The sequence below is a fragment of the Equus quagga genome, chromosome 2 (genome assembly GCF_021613505.1).
Source record: "Equus quagga isolate Etosha38 chromosome 2, UCLA_HA_Equagga_1.0, whole genome shotgun sequence".
NCBI lineage: Eukaryota > Metazoa > Chordata > Mammalia > Perissodactyla > Equidae > Equus > Equus quagga.
The window spans coordinates 63,980,798-64,003,164 of record NC_060268.1 but is presented as its reverse complement, the minus strand read 5'-3'; the positions used below and the strand labels follow the sequence as shown (position 1 = coordinate 64,003,164).

At 43.7% G+C, this 22,367-nt stretch overlaps 1 protein-coding gene across 1 annotated transcript in view; it reads right to left on the bottom strand.

Annotated features, from left to right (window-relative positions):
• LOC124235145 (thrombospondin type-1 domain-containing protein 4-like) overlaps positions 1-22,367 on the bottom strand; it is a 342,518-nt gene that overhangs the window by 311,037 nt on the left and 9,114 nt on the right. Inside the window, exons 2-3 of the mRNA XM_046652754.1 lie at positions 6,025-6,154; positions 4,503-4,613 (exon numbers count right to left, since the gene is read on the bottom strand). Coding sequence (XP_046508710.1) covers positions 4,503-4,534 — 32 coding nt within the window. The 5' untranslated portion in view covers positions 4,535-4,613; positions 6,025-6,154. The remainder of the gene's footprint in view (positions 1-4,502; positions 4,614-6,024; positions 6,155-22,367) is intronic.

Here is a 22,367-nt window from a genome sequence, read left to right as displayed (position 1 = left end):
AGTCGTTGGCCCCACGTCAAAAAATTGGTGAGTGAATGTACATGTGTTTTAAGTTAAAAATAAACTGTTAAAGGTGTGTGTGTATTATTTCTGCTTTAACCTACTTTTGCAATTAATGATCCTAATCAAGAAACAACAATTTTCTACTTTATTTCTTTTAACAAAAGATAATTATTAATTTATTCATTCAATATTCAACAAATATTCATTCAGCATCAGCTGGGTAGTGATTTAGATGTGGGTTACACAAACTCTGTCCTGTCTTATCAACACCATGAAGTTTAATACTTATGATCCAAGCCTGGCCTCTTCTCCTCTTCCTTCTCCTCCTGTCCCTCTGCCCTCCTCCCCCTCTTTCTTATCTTCTTCTTCCTTCCCCTCTTTCTCCTCCTCCTCCACCCCATTTCTTGGTCACGGACATAGGGACACTGATTGACCCCATGACCCTTCCCAATTAACACATATTTCCCTACCCCTGAGGGAAGTCTCAGTTTTCACTGATCAATCATCACTCAAATATCACTATTTGGGACATTCTCTTTCTCACACTTACAAACATACCTTCTCAACCCATTTCTTTCTTTCTTTCTATATTCAGGATCTTTTTCAGTTGCCCCAAAACAGCCACCTTTCTCTTTCTTACCTCAATCCCTTCTGGTTGTATTTCTAAGCAAACTAGCTGACAGGCATTACAGCAATACACTTTTACTGAAGCGTATATCGAGGAAAAGAAAAGCCTTACGTTTCCGAAGACTAAAACCAAACACTTGACCTAGGGGCATCAACCTGTAACACCCTGAAAATGATCAAGAACTGCCCTTCATCAGATCTATAAAAATCACCATCTAACTCTGTAATCTTTCTAATTACATCTGCATTTCTTCAAAAACTATTCAAAATAAGAATCACTAAATCAATTTTATTTCCTGCCAATTCAACCACTTATTTGGCTTTTTTCAATAGTTTTGTTTTCATCTATGTTTTCATTTCAAACACAAAATATGTCAACAATACTAAAACACTCCTCGAGGTCAAGGAAGAGCCCTGACCAAGCCAACTGGCTCTAGAGACTTCGCTGGCTGGCCATGGTAGGTAGCTATCATCACCTGTTTATATGACTTCTAGGGAGAAAATTGTGTCTCCTTCCCTAATGTGAACACACACATAAAGATGTAACTGTGCATACAACAAAAGGTGCGCAATTTGGAGCAAGATTTTAAGAAATATAAACACTTCTATATCGTTTAGTGCTGTTTCCTCTCTAATTTGTAACAGGTGACAAACATTCCTTACTCTAGACTTGACCCATACTTGGGTCCAAAAGGATTTTACTTGCCCTGCATTTTGCATGGCATCCAGAGCTTGCCCAAGGTTCAATGACAGCTCGCTAACCAACTCCATTAAGTATTCAAATCTTATGTCTCTTCTGCTGCTGGCTTAACTGTGATTCTCTTTATTACTACAGACTCTGAGCAGGGCCGAGACACTCTTGCTACGTTAACAATCAGGGCTTCTCCATCTCTTTAATAAGGAGAAAGCTGGCCTTCTGTTTCTCTGTGGGGATTTTTAAACTAAATCTCTCCATATCAGAATTGTGAATCCCCTTAAAAGTTTTTTCCTCTCAGGGATTATCTTAGCAGCTAACTTCTAATCTTGCCCTGTTTTCTGTACAGGTAGAGAAATCCTCCAACTTTTCCAACTGATCTTTATGCATTTGGTTGCCTTGATAAATATTTAAAAGCCCTTAATTTGTGTGTGTGTGTGTGTATGTGTTTCTCATCTACCAATTTTACCAAAGACCTCTCACTCATAAGGTAACCATAGCCCTTTCCCCAGAACATTTTGAAAAGCATTCAAACAAAAGACACTCTAGTTTTGGGGGCTTTTTCAGGTTAAAATATATTTGCATGGCCCTAGAAGCAGAATGTAGAATGGTTTACGAGTGCCTGGCTTATGAAGAAGGAGACTTGATGGAAATCTCCCGCTGAGCGCTCCCAAAGAATCACCTCTACTCAGAACTCATATTTTCCTTCCCAGTCCTTACAGCAGGACTCAGAGAAATGTCCTGCTGAGCAGCCCTGTTCAAACAACCCCTTCAGCAGGACGCTGATCCTGCAGGCCTGTCACGATTTCCTGAGTTCAGCCCAGAGGGCAGCAAGACCACATCTAGCTTTCCACTACTCCCGTCCTGCTAATTTCTAATCTGTGGGCAATTTCTCCAAAATAATGCACAGCGTGGAGGTAAGCCCACCAGGCCTTCCTTGAAAGGAGATGGCCTCCATACCACAGATCATTACCGGAGGTTAACTGTCTGCAGGAGCATCAATTAAAATTCCAAGACATCAAAAAAAAAACTTCGCAAAAGGGACTTCTCCAAATGAACGCCCTTCCTTTGCAGTCTGGGTGCACACATTTTTGAGGGTCTTCAGTACTTGTAGGAGCCTTTCTGATGGCAGCCACACTTATACTTGCTTACCACATGGTGAACCCACGTTTGGTCATCCACTGCTCTTTTCAATCAAGTTCAATATCTGACTGTGACCGCCACTTCTCTGTGCCCCATTGGGTCCTAGTGTTCAAATAAGCTGTGGTCCTGAAGTGACCCAGTGGTACAGCTGCATTTCTCACTCCCCTGCGGTTTTACAGCAGTATGTCAGAGCTCCCACACATAGGATGCATATTTCATGTCTTGAACTATCTTTCAAATTATTTTCTAAACTATGGTTAAAAAAATGCACACATGCTACTTTAGATTAGATACCACATATTAGCCCTAAAGAGTCTTGGGCTGCCCTGTTAACAGCTGGATTTTGCAGAGGCCTCAGAATGCAGCTTTTCCTGCCTTCTCTGATGCTTGTGAATGCCACTGATGAAGAAGGTTGAAGCTCTGCGTGGGTGTTTGGACTTCAGGCCTGCACATGTCCATTCATGTAAAATTATACAAGCAACCACAGACTAAAGCTCACATACTCTCAATTAAATGCCAGGCATAGGCCCAAGAGCATCTGCCTGGCAAATGCTCTAGCCTTGATCAGGCAATCACATGTGGCACCATCCTAATAACACATTATATAGACCATTTTACTATTTATTGTAAGTCCTGGGCATTTGGGGCTAGTTGTATAGCTATGAAAAAAAAAAAAAAACTACAAGATATCCTTAGTGATCCAAGTTTGAAACAAAAAGTTCTTCCTTTCCCTCTTTTTCGATTCTGAATCAACTTATTTAAAGAGGATCCTGAGATTGCAAGATGAGCTCCACCAAAGAACTGTTACCAATTGAATTACTTACCTGTGTGGATCAAGATTTTCTTAACACTGTGCAGCTAAAACAGGTCACAGAATAAACGAGATTCTGAGGCCAATGTATAAGCTCTCATCCATAAATCCTGATTTCCAATGTTGGAGTTTAACATAACAGACTCATTTATCTCATAAGGTTTAAATATTACAAATTTGAACTTATAAAATAAATTTATCTTAATAGAATACTGCCATTGGCTATTTTATATAATGAGATTTTTACATAGGATTTTGATTAAAGAATTTTTAAAAGGGTCTATTAGTTTAAAGAAAAGTTGGAAAACAGCCTCAGCGACGTGGACTACGGTTCCCGAGAACAGAGCCCCTCTCCTGACTCTGCCCTAGAGGAAAGTGGCCCCCAGGAGTTACGCTCTCTGAGCAACAGTTTTCTTTGTGTGCGTGTGTGAGGAAGACTGGCGCTGAGCTAACATCCGTTGCCAATCTTCCTCTTTTTGCTTGAGGAAGATTGTCGCTGAGCTAATATCTGTGCCAATCTTTCTCTATTTTTTTGTATGTGAGATGCTGCCACAGCACGGCTTGATGAGCAGTGTGTAGGTCCATGCCTGGGATCTGAACCCGCAAACCCCTGGCTGCCAAAGTGGACAGTGCAAACTTAATGACTTGGCCACAGGTCCAGCCCCTGAGCAACGATTTTCTGATCTACAAAACAGAGGTAATACTATTTCTTCTATGGACTGCCCATGGTTGATATTAGGATCAAATGAAATATGCAGATGAAAGATATAGATGTTTTCAGCAGAAGGGAGCACAGAGGTCACCTTTTAAGTATAGCAGATCAATTAAGTCAAAATCTGTGGGGATGCAGCCAGAGAACAATATTTTTTCAAGTTCTTCAGATAATTCCATTGTGCAACTATGATAAATATCCACTGATCCAGTAACACCTTTATTAAAAAAAAAAAAATCTGAGGCCTACAGGACTCCTAGCAAATAGCAGGGCACAGCCTAGAAACCAAGCCACTTGGATCTCAGTCAAAGCACCTCCTTGCACAGGACACAGATCCCCAGGCCTCGGTGGCCTTTGTGAATAGCAAACTTATTCACATATGTACATAGTCTATCAAAAATGTCAGTGAGAGGCAGACCCTCAAGGCTGGTTACTAAAAGAAACTATATAGTAAAACTCAAATATCAAATTTCTTATTCTCCTATTTTCTTTTTAAAAGGTTTTCTACTGACCTGAAAGACTCCATGAAACGGGGAACAACCATGATGCTGGGGGTCCCAGGAAAAGCAAGGGCTCCTCGGAGATGTTGCCAATTTTCTGCAGATGAGAGTGGTGTTCAAATCCTACAGAAGGAAAAACAATGCTATTTTTAGCATCATTTTCTTAGAAAGATTCTAGAGCTTAAGTCAGCCAATGAAACCAGAAGTGAGCAAATGGAAGACACTGAAACAAAAATGCCACTACCCATTTATGGTAACCAGATTTTCAAACTGAAATCTGATTATGTATGAATATGAGGTAGCAAATTTACTGGACACTCAGTACAGTGACTGTTCCACAGAAGATGTTCAATAAATTACTATTAGTATAATGACCTCAGACTCCAAGCTAATAGCAGAATTGGCATTAGGCAAACCTGCACTGGAAATCTAGCTCCATCTGTTAAAGGCTACTAGACCACAGGAAACTCATTTCACCCTTGTGTGTCTTGGTTTCCCCAGCTGTACAGTAGGGGTAAAAATACTGCTTAACAATAAAAATAGACAGCATACTGATATACGCTACAACATGGATGAACTCTGAAAACATCATCCTACATAAAAGAAGCCAGACACAAAAGGCCACATATATTGTACGATCCCATTCATAGGAAATGTCCAGAAAAAGCAAATCTATAGAGACAGAAAGTATATTAGTGGTTGCCAGGGTCAGGGGGTGGAGAGGGGTCATGGGGAGGGTAAAATGTTTCCTCCTGGGGTGACAAAAATGTTCTAAAGTTAGATTGTGGTGATGGTTGCACAACCCTGTGAGTATCCTAAAAGCCATTGACTTGTATGCTCTAAATTGGTGAAGTGAATGGTACATGAATTACATCTCAACTGTTTAAAAATTGTTTAAACTGTTTAAAAAATACTGCCTACAGGGGCTGGCCTGGTGGCACAGCAGTTAAGTTTGCACATTCTGCTTCAGCGGCCCAGGGCTCGCCGGTTCCGATCCCGGGTGCGGACATGGCACCACGTGGCAAGCCATGCTGTGGTAGGCGTCCCACATATAAAGTAGAGGAAGATGGATATGGATGTTAGCTCAGGGCCAGTCTTCCTCAGCAAAAAGAGGAGGATTGGAAGCAGATGTTAGCTCAGGGCTAATCTTCCTCAAAAATAAAAATAATACTGCCTCCAGAACTGCTGCAGGTCGTGAAGATTAAATAAATGGACACATGTATATGCTTAGTCCAGCACTAGAGTAGAGTGACCCGCAATAACAAGTAGCTCTGATGATACTGATGAAAGAAGAGGTGAAGCAACACTTAAAATGTGTTATCATAGTAAAAACAGGAAGGTAAAACCCCTTGCCAACAAACCCTGCCTTATTCAGAGGCCCTCACTAAACAGAATTTCTAAACATTGTCAAGTGAGCCAGCAGTTTCAAAAGTCAATTATAAATAGCATCAAAAATCGGGGGATGGGAGAGTTGGTTGGAACATAATGTAACTTGAGAAGAAAAACCATGGGCCAGCCTCCCCTCCTCTCGCACCTCCTTTCAGGGAAAGACAAACAAACGAAGCAAGTTTTCAAGGTGTGCCCAGGGGTCCTCTCTAATAAAGCCAGAGTCTTCCACAAGCATTGATTTCCGAAGTCTTCCCAGGACTTCAGATTTCCTCTCCCTAGAAATGGGGGATGGAGAGACAAATTGTAACCATTTAAGAAAAGACAATCATGAGAATCAGAAAATTCCATTTGCAGGGGAGAATAATCAAGATTTCAAAAGTTACCACAAGTCCTTGCTAGGGGTTATTAAGAAAGTAAAGCCTCTTAATTGTAATCACCCCTAATTAGCCATCAGCAACTCATGAAATTACTCATGGTATTGAAGACCCTTAGAGTCTTGGGTCTCAGCCAGAAGTTACACTGAGATACACCAGGAAGAAAGCCAACAAGTGCAAATTGGAACAGTCAATACTCCTCTGAATCCGAGGTGCGGGCTTCCTGCTCTTGGCTGGGGAGCAGGTATGCACAAAGACGGGATTTAAGTCGGGAGTCACGGGAAATCTCTGCCAAGCTCCTGATAACGATCAACTAATCAGTAACTATTTGTTCAATACATGGTGCGCTCAGGTCCTCTCCAAGGTGCTATGCGATTCAAGAGAAGGATGAGTCCAGACAGGGTCTCACTTTACGATCTAGCTTTGGTGGATAAAGATGTAGGGACGTGTTGTTGTCTGGGAAAAGGATGGTGTTATCCGGAACAACACAGGGTAGATGGTGTTTCATAGAGACCCTAAGTACAAATCGAGCTAGTTCAAGAGAAGGAGAGTCCTTCTGGGCGGGCATCAGCAAGGAAGATGGGACTTACAACCAGCCCTTAGCCTACACAGGCTACAGATGAACAAGCAAGAGGAGTTGGTAAGAGTACACACTGTAATCCAAAAGACCTGGTCTGAGACCAACATCCCCATTTATTAACCAGATGACCCTTGGCAATTAACCCTTTTATCTTCCAATTTCCTCACCTGTAAAGTGAGGATGATGTTTGGGGCCAGCCTGGTGGGGTAATGGTTAAGTTCTCACACTCTGCTTCAGCGGCCCAGGGTTCACAGGCCCAGATCCTGGGTGTGGACCTAGCACCACTAGTCAAACTATGCTGTGGCGGCATCCCACATAAAACAGAGGAAGATTGGCCCAGATGTTAGCTCAGGGCCAATCTTCTTCCCCTCCAAAACACACACACACACACACACACAAATGGGGACACTGTTTGTAATCACCTCATAGGGTTGTTGGGACTATTAAATATTTATTGAGATTGCATGACCTGGGTGCTAGACACACACCACAGCAGGCCTCTGCTGTGTGGTCCCTGCCCTCAAGGAAATTACAGCCTAGATGCTAGAGGGCTATACACTTTAAACAAACTGAAACATATACAGGTATAAAAATAAAACTGTGATAAAAGTCATTAAAGAAAGTCCAAGGTGCCTCAAAAAGCATCCTAGGCAGGGGCCAGCCCAGTGGCATAGCGGTTTAGTTCGCAGCTCCACTTCGGCAGCCCGGGGTTCACCGGTTTGCATCCCAAGTCCGGACCTATGCACCACTTGTCAAGCCATGCTGTGGCAGGCATCCCAGATATAATGTAGAGGAAGATGGGCACAGATGTTAGCTCAGGGCCAGTCTTCCTCAGCAAAAAGAGGAGGATTGGCGGCGGATGTTAGCTCAGAGCTAATCTTCCTGAAAAAAAAATAAATATCCTAGGCAGTGGTCAGAGAAGGTCCCTCTGAGAAGTGACTTTCATTCTGGGGCTTGAGAGGGGAGCTGGAGGCAGCCAGGGGAGGAGGGCAGGGGGCATCCCAGGGAAGGGGAATCACAAGTGTAAAGGTGTGCGAGGAACTGGGAGGAAGGAGGAGGCAGTGTGGCGGGAAGACAGCGAAGGAAGGAGGACATGGGGAGAGGTTACCCTCCACTGAGAGGTAAAACTCCCAGAGTATGGTAAAGGAATGGCTGAGGAGGACAAGGGAAAGCGAGGTGCCAGATGCCTCCCTACAGATTTCCAGTGGATGGAGGTGGCAAAGGAGGGGCTAGCGGAGCTTTTCTGGTTTTGCCAGAAAGGAAGGGCAATGTTGAGGGAGGTATTTGTGACGGAAAGCAGCGGTTTCCAAATCTGACAAGAAGTCACCCAGAAAAGCATCTTAAATTATCAAAACATTTTGAAAATAGATTTACAGCTGCTGCAGATAACCATGAGCCTCGTCCTCTGTGAGTATTTTGCCTTCGGATATTTGCTGATAATAGAATGAAGCCATCATGATTAGTACGTCATTTTAAAATATGGCTTCTTTCATCTTTATCTCATCCTTTTAAATTTATATTTCAAATATATGTTTTATGTGGTCACATCATAAACTGATAGGTTAAAAAAATAACCAAACATAGATTGGAGTAATACACTCAAACAGTTTTTACTGATGGAGTGTGCAATCCAAAAAAAAATTTTGGAGGCCACTAATCTAGAATGTTTTTTGACCAACTTCTTGTCAGCTTCAATGAGTCACTCTTTTCTCAGGATGTGGGTGACGAGCCTGTCCCAGCTCTGCCATTTCCTCAGCGCTCGCTTGTGCTTCCATGATCAGGACTGTGGTAAATCGGCTCTGCTTTTCAAACTGTGGGTCATGACCCATGAGTCTGTCATCAAATCAATTTCACGGGTCATGACCTACACTTTTTTTAATGAAATAGAAAAGAATGAGAGAAGAGAAAATTCTAGTGTTACTATGCACAGTAAGGCTAAGTACTTCTTACTGTGGCTCACAGTCAGAAAGTTTAAAATCGGGAAGACCAGATTCTAACTGTGATGGGAGGAATACAACCGTGAAGACGACGCAAGGCCATGTTATCCAAGCCCTTGAAAAACAGCGCCAGGAGGATTTTGAGGAGATGGGCAAGAAAGAGCCATTTAGGTTCTGGAGTAGGGAGGGGCCTAATGAAAGTGAGGTTTCCGGAAAATGCGTTTGGCAACAGAGCACCAGGCAAGCTGGCTGAGTAAACAGGCTATCTGTGGAGCCGTGTCCGCCTTTTGAGGTTTGCTGCTGTTGATTTATAACCTTTCTTGACAGTGAACAAAAAAATCGAACAATCTAGTTTCTGTTAGAACATACACTCCCTGGGGGATGGAGGCCCCACCTCTCCTTTCCACAAAGATCCTACAGGAAGGCTGATTCGGTTCAGGCCAAAGTCGCAGTCCCCACATACCAGGAGGAAGTGGCAGGGGGCTCCAAGGCTCAGGACAGCAGGGACACAAAGAAGGACTGGGATGAATCTAACCCAGGCCAGAAGATGGCTCCCCTCACCCCAGAAGATGCCACTGTGCGCTGGACAACCACGCTATTCCGCTACCCCTTACCCATAGGTCCAACTCTGAGTATCTTTCCCGCCCCTTCTCCTCACGGCCTGACAGAGCTTCTGGAAGACCCTGCCTGATTTCAGCCTACATCCTAGACGAGAAGGATCTGCTCAGCCTCTCATGTCTGGGTTCAGGAATGGCCCACTTTGAGGCCACATCCCAACTACAGGCGCCGGTTCCACCTCCCTCTCTCCCACACACAGGCTTCTCCCTCTGGAACTCCCACAATGTACAGTAACCACCCAGACAAACAAAAGCCCGAGTCCCTGACGGAGAGGAAGTGACTCACCAGCACAAGAATGAGGACCAGGGATTTCAGAGGGAGGCAGTTCCAGACCCCAAATCAGGCCCAGTAACACATGGTGAGCGCGAGTCTCAGAACCTGCCCACTCCTCTAAGAAAGCCGCTCTCTGAGGGCCCTGACAGAATAGAAGCCTCTGCACTGGGCCTACAGCCTGCCCAATCCTGTCTCCATCAGCATCACCAACACGTTCTCCTGCCCTGCCACCATTTATGCAAACTTCTGGCAGAACCCTGGCCCGCTGTTCGCACTGCCCCCTTCCTGACATTCCAGTTGTCTGAGGACAAAAGTACCAGGATGTGGGCTCTCCATATCAGTGTGTCCAACCCTCCTCTGTCTTCCATTATCAAGAAAGTGGAAGAGGAGTCAGAAATCAACTTTTACTACGCACCTGATAGGGGACATGAGTCATGTTATTTAATCCTCACAGCAAAACTGAGGCCACCTAGAGTGTCGAGGGTAGGGCTGGGACTTGAATACTGACCACTGACAGCTGAGCTGCTCCTCTTTTCGCTCTATTAGACTCACTGTCTCCCACCTAGGAAAGAATCACGCATAGCCAGACACTCAACAAATGAATGAAAGGATAAATGAATCAGTGAATGGATGCCATCCCAAGGGACTCTGTGTACCTCACAGATTTGCTGGGGGATAAAACATTTCAGGGCATAACGGTTTATTGTGCCATGATCATCACCTAGAGCAAAGTGAGCCACGATGAACAACTTAATAATCTATTATGTCAGATAACAATAATAATGTGGCTGAGGATCAAACAGTTACCATGAGTGGTTATCATGGGTTAGGTGGTATTCTAAGCACCTCACATGTATTAACTCATTTTATCCTCACAAGAACCCTTTGAAGAAGGTACCACTGGGGAATGGAGGTACAGAGAAGTTTAGTAACTTTTCCAAAGTCACCCAGCTAGTTGGTGGGAGAGTCAGGATTCAAACCCAGGCAGCCTGAGCCCAAAGTTTATGTACTTAACCATCATTCAACACTGCCTTCTACCTGCATACAGAAAGGATTGGCTTAAATCATCAAAACAGAGGCTGACTATGTCTGTTGCTGGTTCAGGTCTTTTCCCAGGTGTCATCTCGAGTAAGAGTTTGGAGATAAAGGAACATTCTAGGCCTCAGTGGATAAGCTGCATAGACTCCTCAAATCACAACATAGCAGACTGGCCCCATGTCTCCTGCAGAGCTGGCAGCAGTCACCCTGAGGGCCTGGAGTATTCATATGTGGGGCAATCTAGTCACCAACTAAGGAGCATTCAGTGCCTATTGGGTTAAGCTTCATGCAAGATACTAAATATGACAGGGAGGGACCCCTGTCCTTAAGGAGTTTACACTCTTACTGACGCAAATCAATAAATAAGTAAGTACATAAATGAATATTTCCTTAACAATGATAAATTACATGAGAATGAGTGCTCCATGGCTGGCACAGGCAAAAAGGAACCCCAGAATTCCAAGGAAGTAAATAGCACAGTAGACTTCTATGGTTAGCACTTACATTATTCTTGCTATATATGGTCACGCGCCCCATAACAACGTTTTGGTCAATGACAGATCGCACGTACAATGGTGGTTCCATAAGATTATACCATATAGCCTAGGTGTGTAGTAGGCTACAGCATCTTGGTTTGTATAAGTACACTCTATGATGTTCACAAAACGACAGAATCACATTTCTCAGAAGGTATCCCCGTCATTAAACGATGCATGACTGTACTAGGCACTGCACTAAGAACTTCATGTAATGGCTCATTTAATCTCCTAACAACTCTATGAAGTAGTTACTCGTACTGCCCCCAGGTTACAGAGGAGAAAACTGAGGCACAGAAAGGTTAGTGGATTTTCCCAAGACCCACAGCTACTAAGTGGCAGTACATGTTTGAAACCCAGGCAGTCTGGCTCCAGAGTGCTCTGAACTCTACCTTGACTGCCTCCTGGGTGTTTGGGGATGCCTCCATGGACCAGGTGGGCTTTAAGGAATCAGAAGAACTAGAGCCAGCATCTCAAGCACAAGGAACTAATAGCTGGATGAGGGACGAGGTCTGGGGAAAGATGAAAGCTTCTGGCGCCTTCAAAAAAAAAAAAAAAAGGGACTCGTGTGTTTTGGGAATGAACAAACTCGCTACTGGAGAGAGAGCATAGAGTGAATGAATGACACAGGGCAGAGGACCAAGGATCCAACCGGTGCCCAGCAGACCAAAAGAGGAGGCAAAGAAGGAGCCAGCACAGGAGTGGAAATCAAGGAGGAGGCTGTCCTACACTGTCCCAAGGTGGTGGTCAGGCCAAATAAGGATGTGCAGGGTGTCCCCCACACCCTTTACCTGAGAAGACACAATGGATTTTGGAGAAAGAGCTTTGGCTGGAGAAGCAAGAAGCTGCCAAGAAGAGCAGCCAGAAAACAAGAGGCAGATAAAGGGGAGTTCTTATTTCTTCAAGATATGTCCCACTTAATATGAAAAGATTATTCAGAGCAAGCGAGAAGAATAAAGGGAGGGATATCCTTTGAATAGACATCATTAACAATATGGTGGGCAAATCAGCCAGCCAACAGTGAGAGGTACAGGACAGGGTCTAGAAGCTTAAAAGAGAAGGGGTTCTCTCCTCTTCTAACAAACACCAGACACGCTCTGTTTCTGCTTGGCCCTTATGGATGGGGAGCTCCTGAAGGCAAGGGATATGTTTTACTCATCTTTACATCTTTACTCATCTTTGCCTGGTACAGGTAGCCATGCAACAAGAGTCTGATGAATTAACAGATGAACGAACGAATGGATGAATGAATGAAGGATGAACAGCATGTGTCTCTAACAGACTTTCACTGCTTTGAAAGCAGGGACCATGTCTGATTTCTCTCTGTCTGCTATTGCTGATGCTCAGCAAACATCTACAGACTGCCCTAGGAACAGAATGGAGGCGCTAACCCACCATGGATGTGTGCTGCCTCCACGGAGAGTGCAACCCTCCCAAGCCCTCTGGTGGCCGTCATCACTCGCCACAGCCCTTTCAGGAAATCCTGCCCCAGGCAGCAGGGGATTCAGGGAAGCTGACCTTGGAGCCCCCGCCCAGTCACATTTCCAGCCTCTTCCTACTGGGCTGAGCCCAGCCAGAGGAATGCTCCCCTAAACCCCCTCTGCTCTCCGTCTTTGTTCCTACCCCCTTGCAGAGACCATCCTTTTTTCTCTGTCATTTTCAAACTCAGCCACAGAACTCATTTCTTCCCATCAAACCTCCATACTGCAAACTGGCTGGCTGGCCCACAGCAATGTGAAAACCCATAGAATTTGAATTAAGAAAAAATGTTGAGAAGCTCTATTAAAACTCCCTGGATACTTTCAAGCTAACACATTACAGTGGGTTTTGTTACTCATTAAAGAAAACACCTTACTTCTCCTTTCTTACCTGGAGGAATTAGGTAGTCAGCACAGATTAGTTAAGGATTTCAACACAAACTGCATCATTTTCATGGTCATTAACACTGATGTGGTTTATATTTGTTTCCAGTCCTAAAAAGTGTTTCCCAGGTAACTAAGGAAAACGTTCAAGGGCAGAAATATCAGGCAGGCAAGATATTTAAAATTAGTGAGCCATTTGTTCCTGCTTCTGCACAAAGTTGCTTTTTCAATTTCCGATGACACGATACTGCAGATCTAAGGGGAGACATGCATTTGGAGTAAAAGCACTTTCTCTTCCCCAAATATTACACAGTCATTTGATTTACAGCACTTGATAAACCTGGTTAAATTTCTTTACTGCTGTATAAATCCCATATGCAGAACTCCAAGCTAGCAGCCGTCACAGTGTGTCCCTACGCTTCGTGCTTGTCTTTCCTCTCCATAACACGGGACTACGGAAGAGTAAAGATTTTTCCCAAGACTTATTTTTTATATTCCCGGTGCCTAGAACAGGGCCTTGGGCACAGCAGGTGTTCTGTTGATGACAGAAAGAATTTACATTCGGTCTCACTGGGACGGCCTTCACTTCAAGCATGAGCACGCTGCGTTTCCAAGACACTTGCTCAGCCCAGGATCTGAATAGACACTTCACTCTTCTGTAGTAACTGCTAATCGTTTGTGAAATTAACACCATCGATGACATTCTCTGCCCTACTCCTGGAGCCTCTGACACACAAATAAACAGCTGTAATGGGATGCAGGCCACCCTACCTAGGACTCAAAGACATCTAGAGACAGGCTCCAGCCTTCCTCCCCACTCAGACTCAACCTTTCTCCAGCATCCTCTGCCAAGAGCAGTCTGTAATCCCTGGGTTGTAGTTATCAAAGGAAACAAGATCAGACTACCACAAGCTGAGCTCTGAATGGGAGCTGAAGATTTTCAAACGAACTACCCAGGCCTTCTCCAAGATGATGATCCATCTCATCCCCCAAACCAATATATTCTCCAGTTGCCCTGGTCAAAGGCAGGTGGCCATGGGACTAACGGCAGCTTTGGCTCAGGCTGAGCCACCCTCCTAGTCCACCTTCCCTTCCTTCTCTTCCTTCTGATACAAGGCTCAGGTCCTGCCATCTACAAATGGCCTCTTGCCACTCTGGCAAGCACCTGTGTACATCTGCATGTGTCTATGCACACATGCACACACACATCAGAGAAGGAGGGTGGGCCAAGTGCACTAACACTAAAGTAACAAGCTCATAGAGAGCAGTATCACATTCATTCACAAAATAGGTCTAGGTGAGACTTCAGGGCTGGGTAGAACATAGCAAATGGGATATTCTTTTGGAAAAAAAAATCTGTCTATAAAATTATACCTGTTTATTGAGGAAAAACTGAAAACTACAGAAAAACATAAAGAGGAAAGTTATAATTACTCATAATCCAGGTTAACCACATGAAACTCTTTAGCGTTCTTCCTTCTGGTCTTTTTTTCTATGCTTAATGCTTATACATATTATCTTCATATTTTACATATGCAAAATCACACATACAGCTTTACATTCTACATTTCACTTTAAATCATAAGCATCTCATTAGTAATATGCAGAGACATTTCTATGGAAGCCAGATAATATATCTAATAGGTTCCTTATTATTGGAATCTGTGATGAACATCTTGGTATAAAATTCTTTATCTGCTTCTCTGCTTAGTTCCTAAAAACAGAATCACTAAGCCAAAAGGTATGACTATTTAAGGTCCTTCATAGCTGTGGGTTATTTTCAAAAACAGTGTATCCACCTGAAATCCCACACGCAGTGGATGACACATTTGCTAATAATGTTAGCATTATAATCTTGCCTAATTTGATACATAATCAGTTACAGTAGGTTAACTGCAGCAACAAACCATCTCAGAATTTCAACGGCTTAGCACTACAAAAACTTTTTGGCTCAGTTCACTGTCTAATGTGGGTTGGCAGGGGCATTCTGCTCCACATAGGCACGCAGGCATCCAGGGACCAAGTCTCTTTCCATCTAGTGGCTCCGCCGTTGTCTAGGGCCTCAGAATCCTCAGCTGGTTTTTTCCATCCAGTGAGCAAACAAGGGAAAAGAGAAAGCATGGAGGACGGAACTAGTGGCTTCACAAAGGTAGCTTAAATCACGGCCACTCACAACCCATTACCCAGCTTAGTCAGATAGCCACACCTAACTGCAAGAAAGTGTGGAAAACGTGGTCTGCTTATATTCCCAGGAGGAAACCTTTTGGTGAACAACTTTGCCTGGATAAAGTGGGCATTCAGTGTGTGTGTCACAATCGGCAAAAATCCCCAAGTAAATCACTTTAATATGTATTCCTCACATTACTAGTAAAGTTGAAACAGATTTTTTTAATTAAGATTATGATAGTTAACAACCTTGTGAAATTACAGTTGTACATTATTGTTAGTCATGTTGTAGGTCCACCACTTCACCCCTTGTGCCCTCTCCCCACCCCCCAGATTTCTTTTTTTATTAGCCATGTGTACTATCTCTTCTGTGAAGTTTTTACCTCTTTTTCCAGTTTTTTTGTAGAGCTCACAGTGTTTTGAATTGATCTTTAAGAAGCTCTTTCTATATTAAGGATGTTAACTCTTTTTGTCAAGTTTTTTCAGTTTGATTTTTTTCTTTTAACTTTCTTGATAATTTTTATGTAAATAAGTTTTTATTTTATGTCTTTAAATCTATCAATTATTTCCTTTGTGACTTTTCAGGTTGACATCACAAAATCACAAAGCACAAAAAAACTAGGAGATTCTAACCCAACTCCCCAATTTCAGTATTTTGTAATCATGATTCACAGACAAATAAACTGATACTCAATGAAATAAGACGACTGATAGAAGGCATTGCAGCTAATTAGAGGCAAATCCAGGACTAGGGATTTGAAATTTTTTTAAGTGTATAATACAGGACAGGCTGTGCTAAACACTTTACAAACATTATTTTATTTTATTTTATTATTATTTTTTAAATTAAATTTTTTAAATTTACTTTTAATTGGAGTAACATTGGATTACAACATTATATAGCTTTCAGATGTACATCGTAATATATTTCAAATTCTGTGTAGATTACACCATGTTCACCACCCAAACACTAATTATAGCTCATCCCCTCACATGTGAGCCTAATCACCCCTTTTGCCCTCCCCACCCTTCCCCTGTGGTAACCACCAATCCAATCTCCATTGCTATGTGTCAAAAGTTATTTTAATTGATTTTCAAGACAACCCTATGATATCCCCATTTTACAGAAAAGGAAACTGAGGCTTCAAGCAGTGAAGCAATATGCTGGAGGTCACAGAGCTAGTAAGTAGCAGAAAGATGATCTGACCCCAAGCCCAACTGATTGCTGGAGACATGGCTTGTCTTAGCACTACATTAAACTGCCTCTCAGGTCCCCTGAAACACTACATCAAATAGACATTTCCAGGAGAGCTGCTTGTGTTCACATTTCCCTGGTGCACAACTCGCAGCCTGCAGCCTGCAGCCTGGGCTTCAGCCAAGGGAGATGCTGTGCATGAGGTTGTGCCCTGCCTGTTCACTCCAAGACGGCTTTGGCCTTGAGTCCAGGATATTTTCTCAGTGCCCCCACACATTTGCCCATCCAGAACGCAATCCGGCTCTCTGTGCCTCAGCCACCATAAATCAGCCAGCCACACGCTTTGCCCTTGGTGCTTCTGAACATCAAGGGAAAGGATTTGCCTTTTCCTACTTGGCTCGTGGGGCTTCTGCATTGACATGTGAGTTATGTCACTATTTTTTTAAGCGATAGAAATCTAGTCAATGATTTGTAGCAATCACTGCTGTGCAATGTATGCTGAAAGGCTCCATATAGCCTTACAGAAGGAAGCAGAAACCCAGCAAATTAGTCTTACTTCCTTGACATGATTCTGTGATGGGCTGGTATTAGGTAAAGCTGAAATCAGGTGCCGTCATTAAAAGATTATGATAATGTGAAACAGACACTCACCCCAAGAATTAGGAAATATTTTCCAGGAAACCAAGAAAGGCAAGTCACTGGAGTCAAAGGTCACCCAGAGATCAAGGGGGGGCAATAAAAGGCAATTGGGTTTAGCAAGAATAAAACTGTTACCATAGCCTTTTTGTTGAACTCCATCATCCGTGGCCACACAAATCTGTTCTCTTCCTCTCTTTTCTGCCTTGTTGGCTCTCCCTGTGACCCAAACCAGGAGTAGAAAAATATCAACAATAACCCAGCCCCTACTAATGAGCTGTGTACGCAGGTTAAGGACTCTTACACTCTGACTTCTTTGATTATTATCTCATGCTGTGGTCTCAAAAATCCAACATCTCAAGACCTACCCTCTCCTTCAGACCGCTTTCCTGTATGACTAGTTTCCTCCTGCTGAAGGCCACCCAAGATGAATAAAAAAAGGACCCAGACACCATTTCTACAGCATGCCCTCCTGCCAAGCTTTCCTATTTCAGTGGTGGCAACACCATCCTTCCAGAGAATAAAGCTCAAAGCTTACCTGGGCTTCTGTGATTCTCCCTCCTGTGTGCCCTGGGCCCAGTCTCAAGCCAACTCTCAATTCTTCATTTGTATTCTCTGTCAGATTAACTCTCTCCTCTTCACTCCCTCTTCCACCAGCCTTTTCCAAATCATCATTCAGGTGATTACAGTTAGTGTTTCTCTGATTTCCCTGTGCACCTTTGTCAAAAATCAGATGGGCATACTTCCGGGTTCTCTATTCTGTTCCACTGATCTGTGTGCCTCTCCCTCTGCCAAAACCATACTGTCTTGATTACTGTAGCTATCTAACTCTTGAAACCTGGTAGACTGATTCCTCCTTCTTTATTCTTCTTTTTCAAAATTATTTTCAGAAGTTTGACTATGACATATCTTGGTACGGATTTCATTGGGTTTATCCTAGGAATTCACTAAACTTCTTGAATCTGTAGATTTATGTCTTATCCTAACTTTAGGAAGTTTTCAGCGATTAGTTCATCAAGTACTTTTTAAGCCCCACCCTCTTTCATCTCTCGTAGGATTTCAAAGACACAAATGTTAGTTTTTGTTATAGTCCTGCAGGTCCCTGAGGATCAGTCCTTTTTTTCTTTCCCCAGTCTATTTTCTCTCTCTTATTCAGACTGGGGAATTTTTATGGTTATATCTTCAAATTCACTGATTCTTTCCTTTGTCATTTCCATTCTGCGGTTTGTCTCGCCCAGTGAGACTTTATTTCAGTTATATTTTTCAGTTCTAAAGTTTTCATTCGGTTCTTCTTTATGTGTTCTATTTCTTTGCTGAGACTAAATTTTTTTCTCATTTGTTTTAAGCATGTTCATAATTGCTCACTGAAGCATTTTTATGATGGCTGCTTTAAAATCTGTCAGATAATTCTCACATCTCTGTCATCTCAGTGTTGGCATCTATTGATTGTCTTTTTTCATTCAGTTTGAGATATTCCTGGTTCTTGGTATGACAAATGATTGTCACTTGAAACCTGGACATTTTAGGTATTATCTTATGAGACTCCAGATCTTATTTAAACTTTTCATTTTAGCTGGCTTCCTCAAACACTGCTCCAGCAGAGGAAGGGGGACCCAACCTCATTATAGTTAAGTGGGGACAGAAATCTAGGTTCCCCACTCTGCCTCCGCTGACACCCGAGGGGGAAGGGGGTCTCATCATTACTACTGAGCAGTGGTGGGAGCTTCAGTTTCCCAACAGCCCTCCACTGAAACTTCCCTGGATGAGAGGGGGCAGGAGTACCTCATTACTGTCCCTAATGTGGCCTCCACCAGCACCACTGGTGTCAGGGGTGGGGGGCAGGGAGATAGGAGGGGATGCATGGCCTCATTACTGCTGGGTGATGGTAAGAAACCTGACTCTCCACCAGGCCTCCTCTGACCACCCCAGGTGGCTGCTCAGTGGGAGCGGAAGTCCAGCCTTCTCACATGTCTCAACGGAGAGAAATAGGCCCTCAGAAATGGTCTAGGCTATCACCATTCATTTAGAAATAAAGAATTAGTGACCCCAGAGATGGAGAATGGATTGCTGGAGGTCAAATGGAATGTCAGTGGCAAAGTCAAGCCTCAATGCCTATGCCCTTGGCTTCAAGATCACTTGTCTATAAACCAAAGAGCCTCTAAAGCACAGGAAGAATGCCAGCCCCCCACACGACATAATAATGAAAAATCTCACCCACCAAAGGATAGTGGCTGCCTCCCTTCACATCCTGCCAGACCCCAGCCAGAAAGCACACGTGGTTAAGCACCATCGTTCCCTAAACAACACAAACACACGTCTACTCAAGACAGGCCTTCCATCCAACATACACAGCCAAAGCACGCTTGGAAGCCAAGAACTACAGCATCACAGTCACCTTCGGGGCTGGTGGTCTTCCATCTGGAGAGGATCCTGGCTTTCCTACCGTTGGAATCCCTGATACCAAGATACACTCAGGAGCTGCAGAACTCAGAGCAGCCAGCAGGCCAGGCGCCCTCCTCCTGGCAGAAGAGCAGGGTCGACACCCAGCTGGAGGCGCCTTCCTTGGACCTGAGGCCTCTTGTCTGACCCCCGCCTGTGGTCTCAGCACACTGCTTATTCTCCAGCAAGGGAAAGCTGGTGACCCGGGAGGGAAACTGCTTTCTAACAGCCTTTGTTTTTGTTTCCATTTTAAAAGGTTAGTGACTTTACTGCATGTGGAAAGAACCAAAGTAACAATTTCAAAGAAGCTCAGCATGTTTTGGAGCTGATCAAATATACAGAACTTTTGGGTGGGGAGGAAAAGAAAGGGAAGAGAGGGAACAAAGTTGATCCCACATTCACCATGTGCCAGACATACACCGTGGTGCCCCTTCCATGCCTTCCCCTGGCTTCTGCAAGAAATATTCCAGCCAGAATCACGTTCCAAAGCCCTTACCATAGGCCATCAGGCTGTTGAGAGTCAGGCCGAGCTGCTAGGCTCCAGGATGGTATACAATAATGAACAATTTTATGGTATACAATTTGAATCATGAAATGGAATGATATAACAATATTAATAAAGTCATATGATGTCTAAATTTTGAAATAATATGATTTAAATTTTTAAATTCATTAAAATAACTACTTAAAGTATTACAAATTTTGCTGAATTAACTGCCTTCGTTAGTATCATACAGGCTGATAAATACCCACAATCTTTTGATAGAACTTGTGAATTAAGCTACACCCTTATGAGCACTGGAACTTACATGAGTGATTTAGTCGATTATCAGAATATTTTAACATTCACTCTTTTTACAATTTAAAACAATTTTCAAATACTGTAGTCATCTAGACCACGGGCAGCAAACTGGCCAGTGGCTCAAACCTGGTCCACGACCTGTTTTTGTCACATTTTCAAGTGGTTGAACAAATATCAAAAGAATACTATTTTATGACATGAAAATTATATGAAATTCAAACTGCAGGGTCCATAACGTTTCCCTGGAACACAGCCCTGCCCATTCATTTACGTATTGTCTATGGCTGCTTTCGTGCTCAAAAGGCAGAGTTGATTAGTTGCAACAAAGACCATACAGCCTGTAAAACCGAAATATTAACTCTCTGGCCCTTTACAAAAAAATTGTCTGCCGACCCCTGATCTAGACAGTCTGTCAAATGGTGGTGCCAGATTAAAAACACACGGAGATGACGATGATCATTACTACCACCACCAGCTTGGCTATTGAGGAAGCCAAATAACCGTCATGAGATACTAAATGGGCAATTTACCAGCAAGCCCACTGTGCAATGTTAGAGATAACACTGACAATATGAAAAGCAACGTTAAAGCAAAACCATGCATTCTGAGAATGTATCAAGCACACACGCATGTTCTTTACATTTATTCTGTCAGAAAAGAGTGGTCTGAATTACAAGAGACCTGAACTCTGTGAGGTCTTCAAGAATACTGCCTCCATTAAACACAGCAGGCTTCCACTTCCTTTCTCCCTCCCCCTATAGTGTTTCCCCTTTGAGGGCTCAGCCCTTCTCAAGTCTCCCTGGATTCCCAGCAATCTTCTGGGCCCCCATTCTTCCTACTACGTAAGGTTTATCACTCTGATCATCCCCTCCGCCCGCCCCCTCCAAGGCTGTAAGTGCCCCCCAAGGCAGGAAGGCCATCTTCTTTAAGATGGACAGATGTTCCAGTGCGCAGTGAGGCACATAGTAGAGCCTTCATTCCATAGTAGGAATGAACAAACACTGTTCTTTCAAATGCTGTCTCCTCTCACTCCTGTGGCCTGTACAGTGATTGTTAGTCCATTTGACAAATGAGGAAACTGAAGCTCAAAGTGATTAAGCTGTTCAAAGTCGCCCAGGCAATAAGTAGCGAAGTCAGGCCTGGAATTCACACCACGTACGAGGCAGGGTGCTACTACCTGCTGCACAGCAGGGGCTCAGGGAGCACTGGATGCCTGAGTGAACGAATGCAGAGCGATGCCCACGCGGGACCACTAAAGCATGTCAGCACAATCTCAGAAGTTGCCAAGACCTTCCGTTTCACCACGCTCAGTGAAAGACGCCAGTCACAACAGACCATACTGTATGATTCCACTTACACGTGAACGTTGTATGAACACTGACATAATTTCCCTGCGTGGACCTCGGAGAGTGCCCACCTCACAGCACCTCTTCCATCCCTCGCTAGGAGCGAGGTGTTGAGTTCCTCCCAGGTGGGCCTGAGGAAAGAACTACCTAATGAGGAAAAGACAGGGGAGGCAGAAAACAAGCACCCTCTCTGTTCTGGGGCGCTCACCTGGGCCTCCCAGGTGCTTTCTCTCTGGAGAGCCCCGAGCAGCATTAACCCTGTTAGACCAGCTCCTGCTTCCGACCTCGCAATTACACGGCCCGGAACGGAAATTCCAAAACGGAACATGAGATCGGAAAAAAAATAACAGCAAATTGAACCTTCACGTTAGCAGTCCTAACTTTCTGATTAGAGAAAAACTAGAAACAACCTAGATCCCTAACAGAGGGTGGGGAATGGCTAAGGAAACCACCATGGAGCAAAATGATGGGAATTGTCATTACGCTTAAAAATAAGAACGTGGGTTAGGTCAAGAGAAATGTTTACACAAAATCATTCTATGTGAAAAAGACAAATGTGCACATGCTTAAATTAAAATATAGGCAAATATCAAGGGGAAAACAGAACAATATGAGCAGTTAGTGTACTATGCAGATATGTGGTGAGGAGGAGCGGGAGGGAGGAGGGGGAAGGAGGGAGGAGGGGG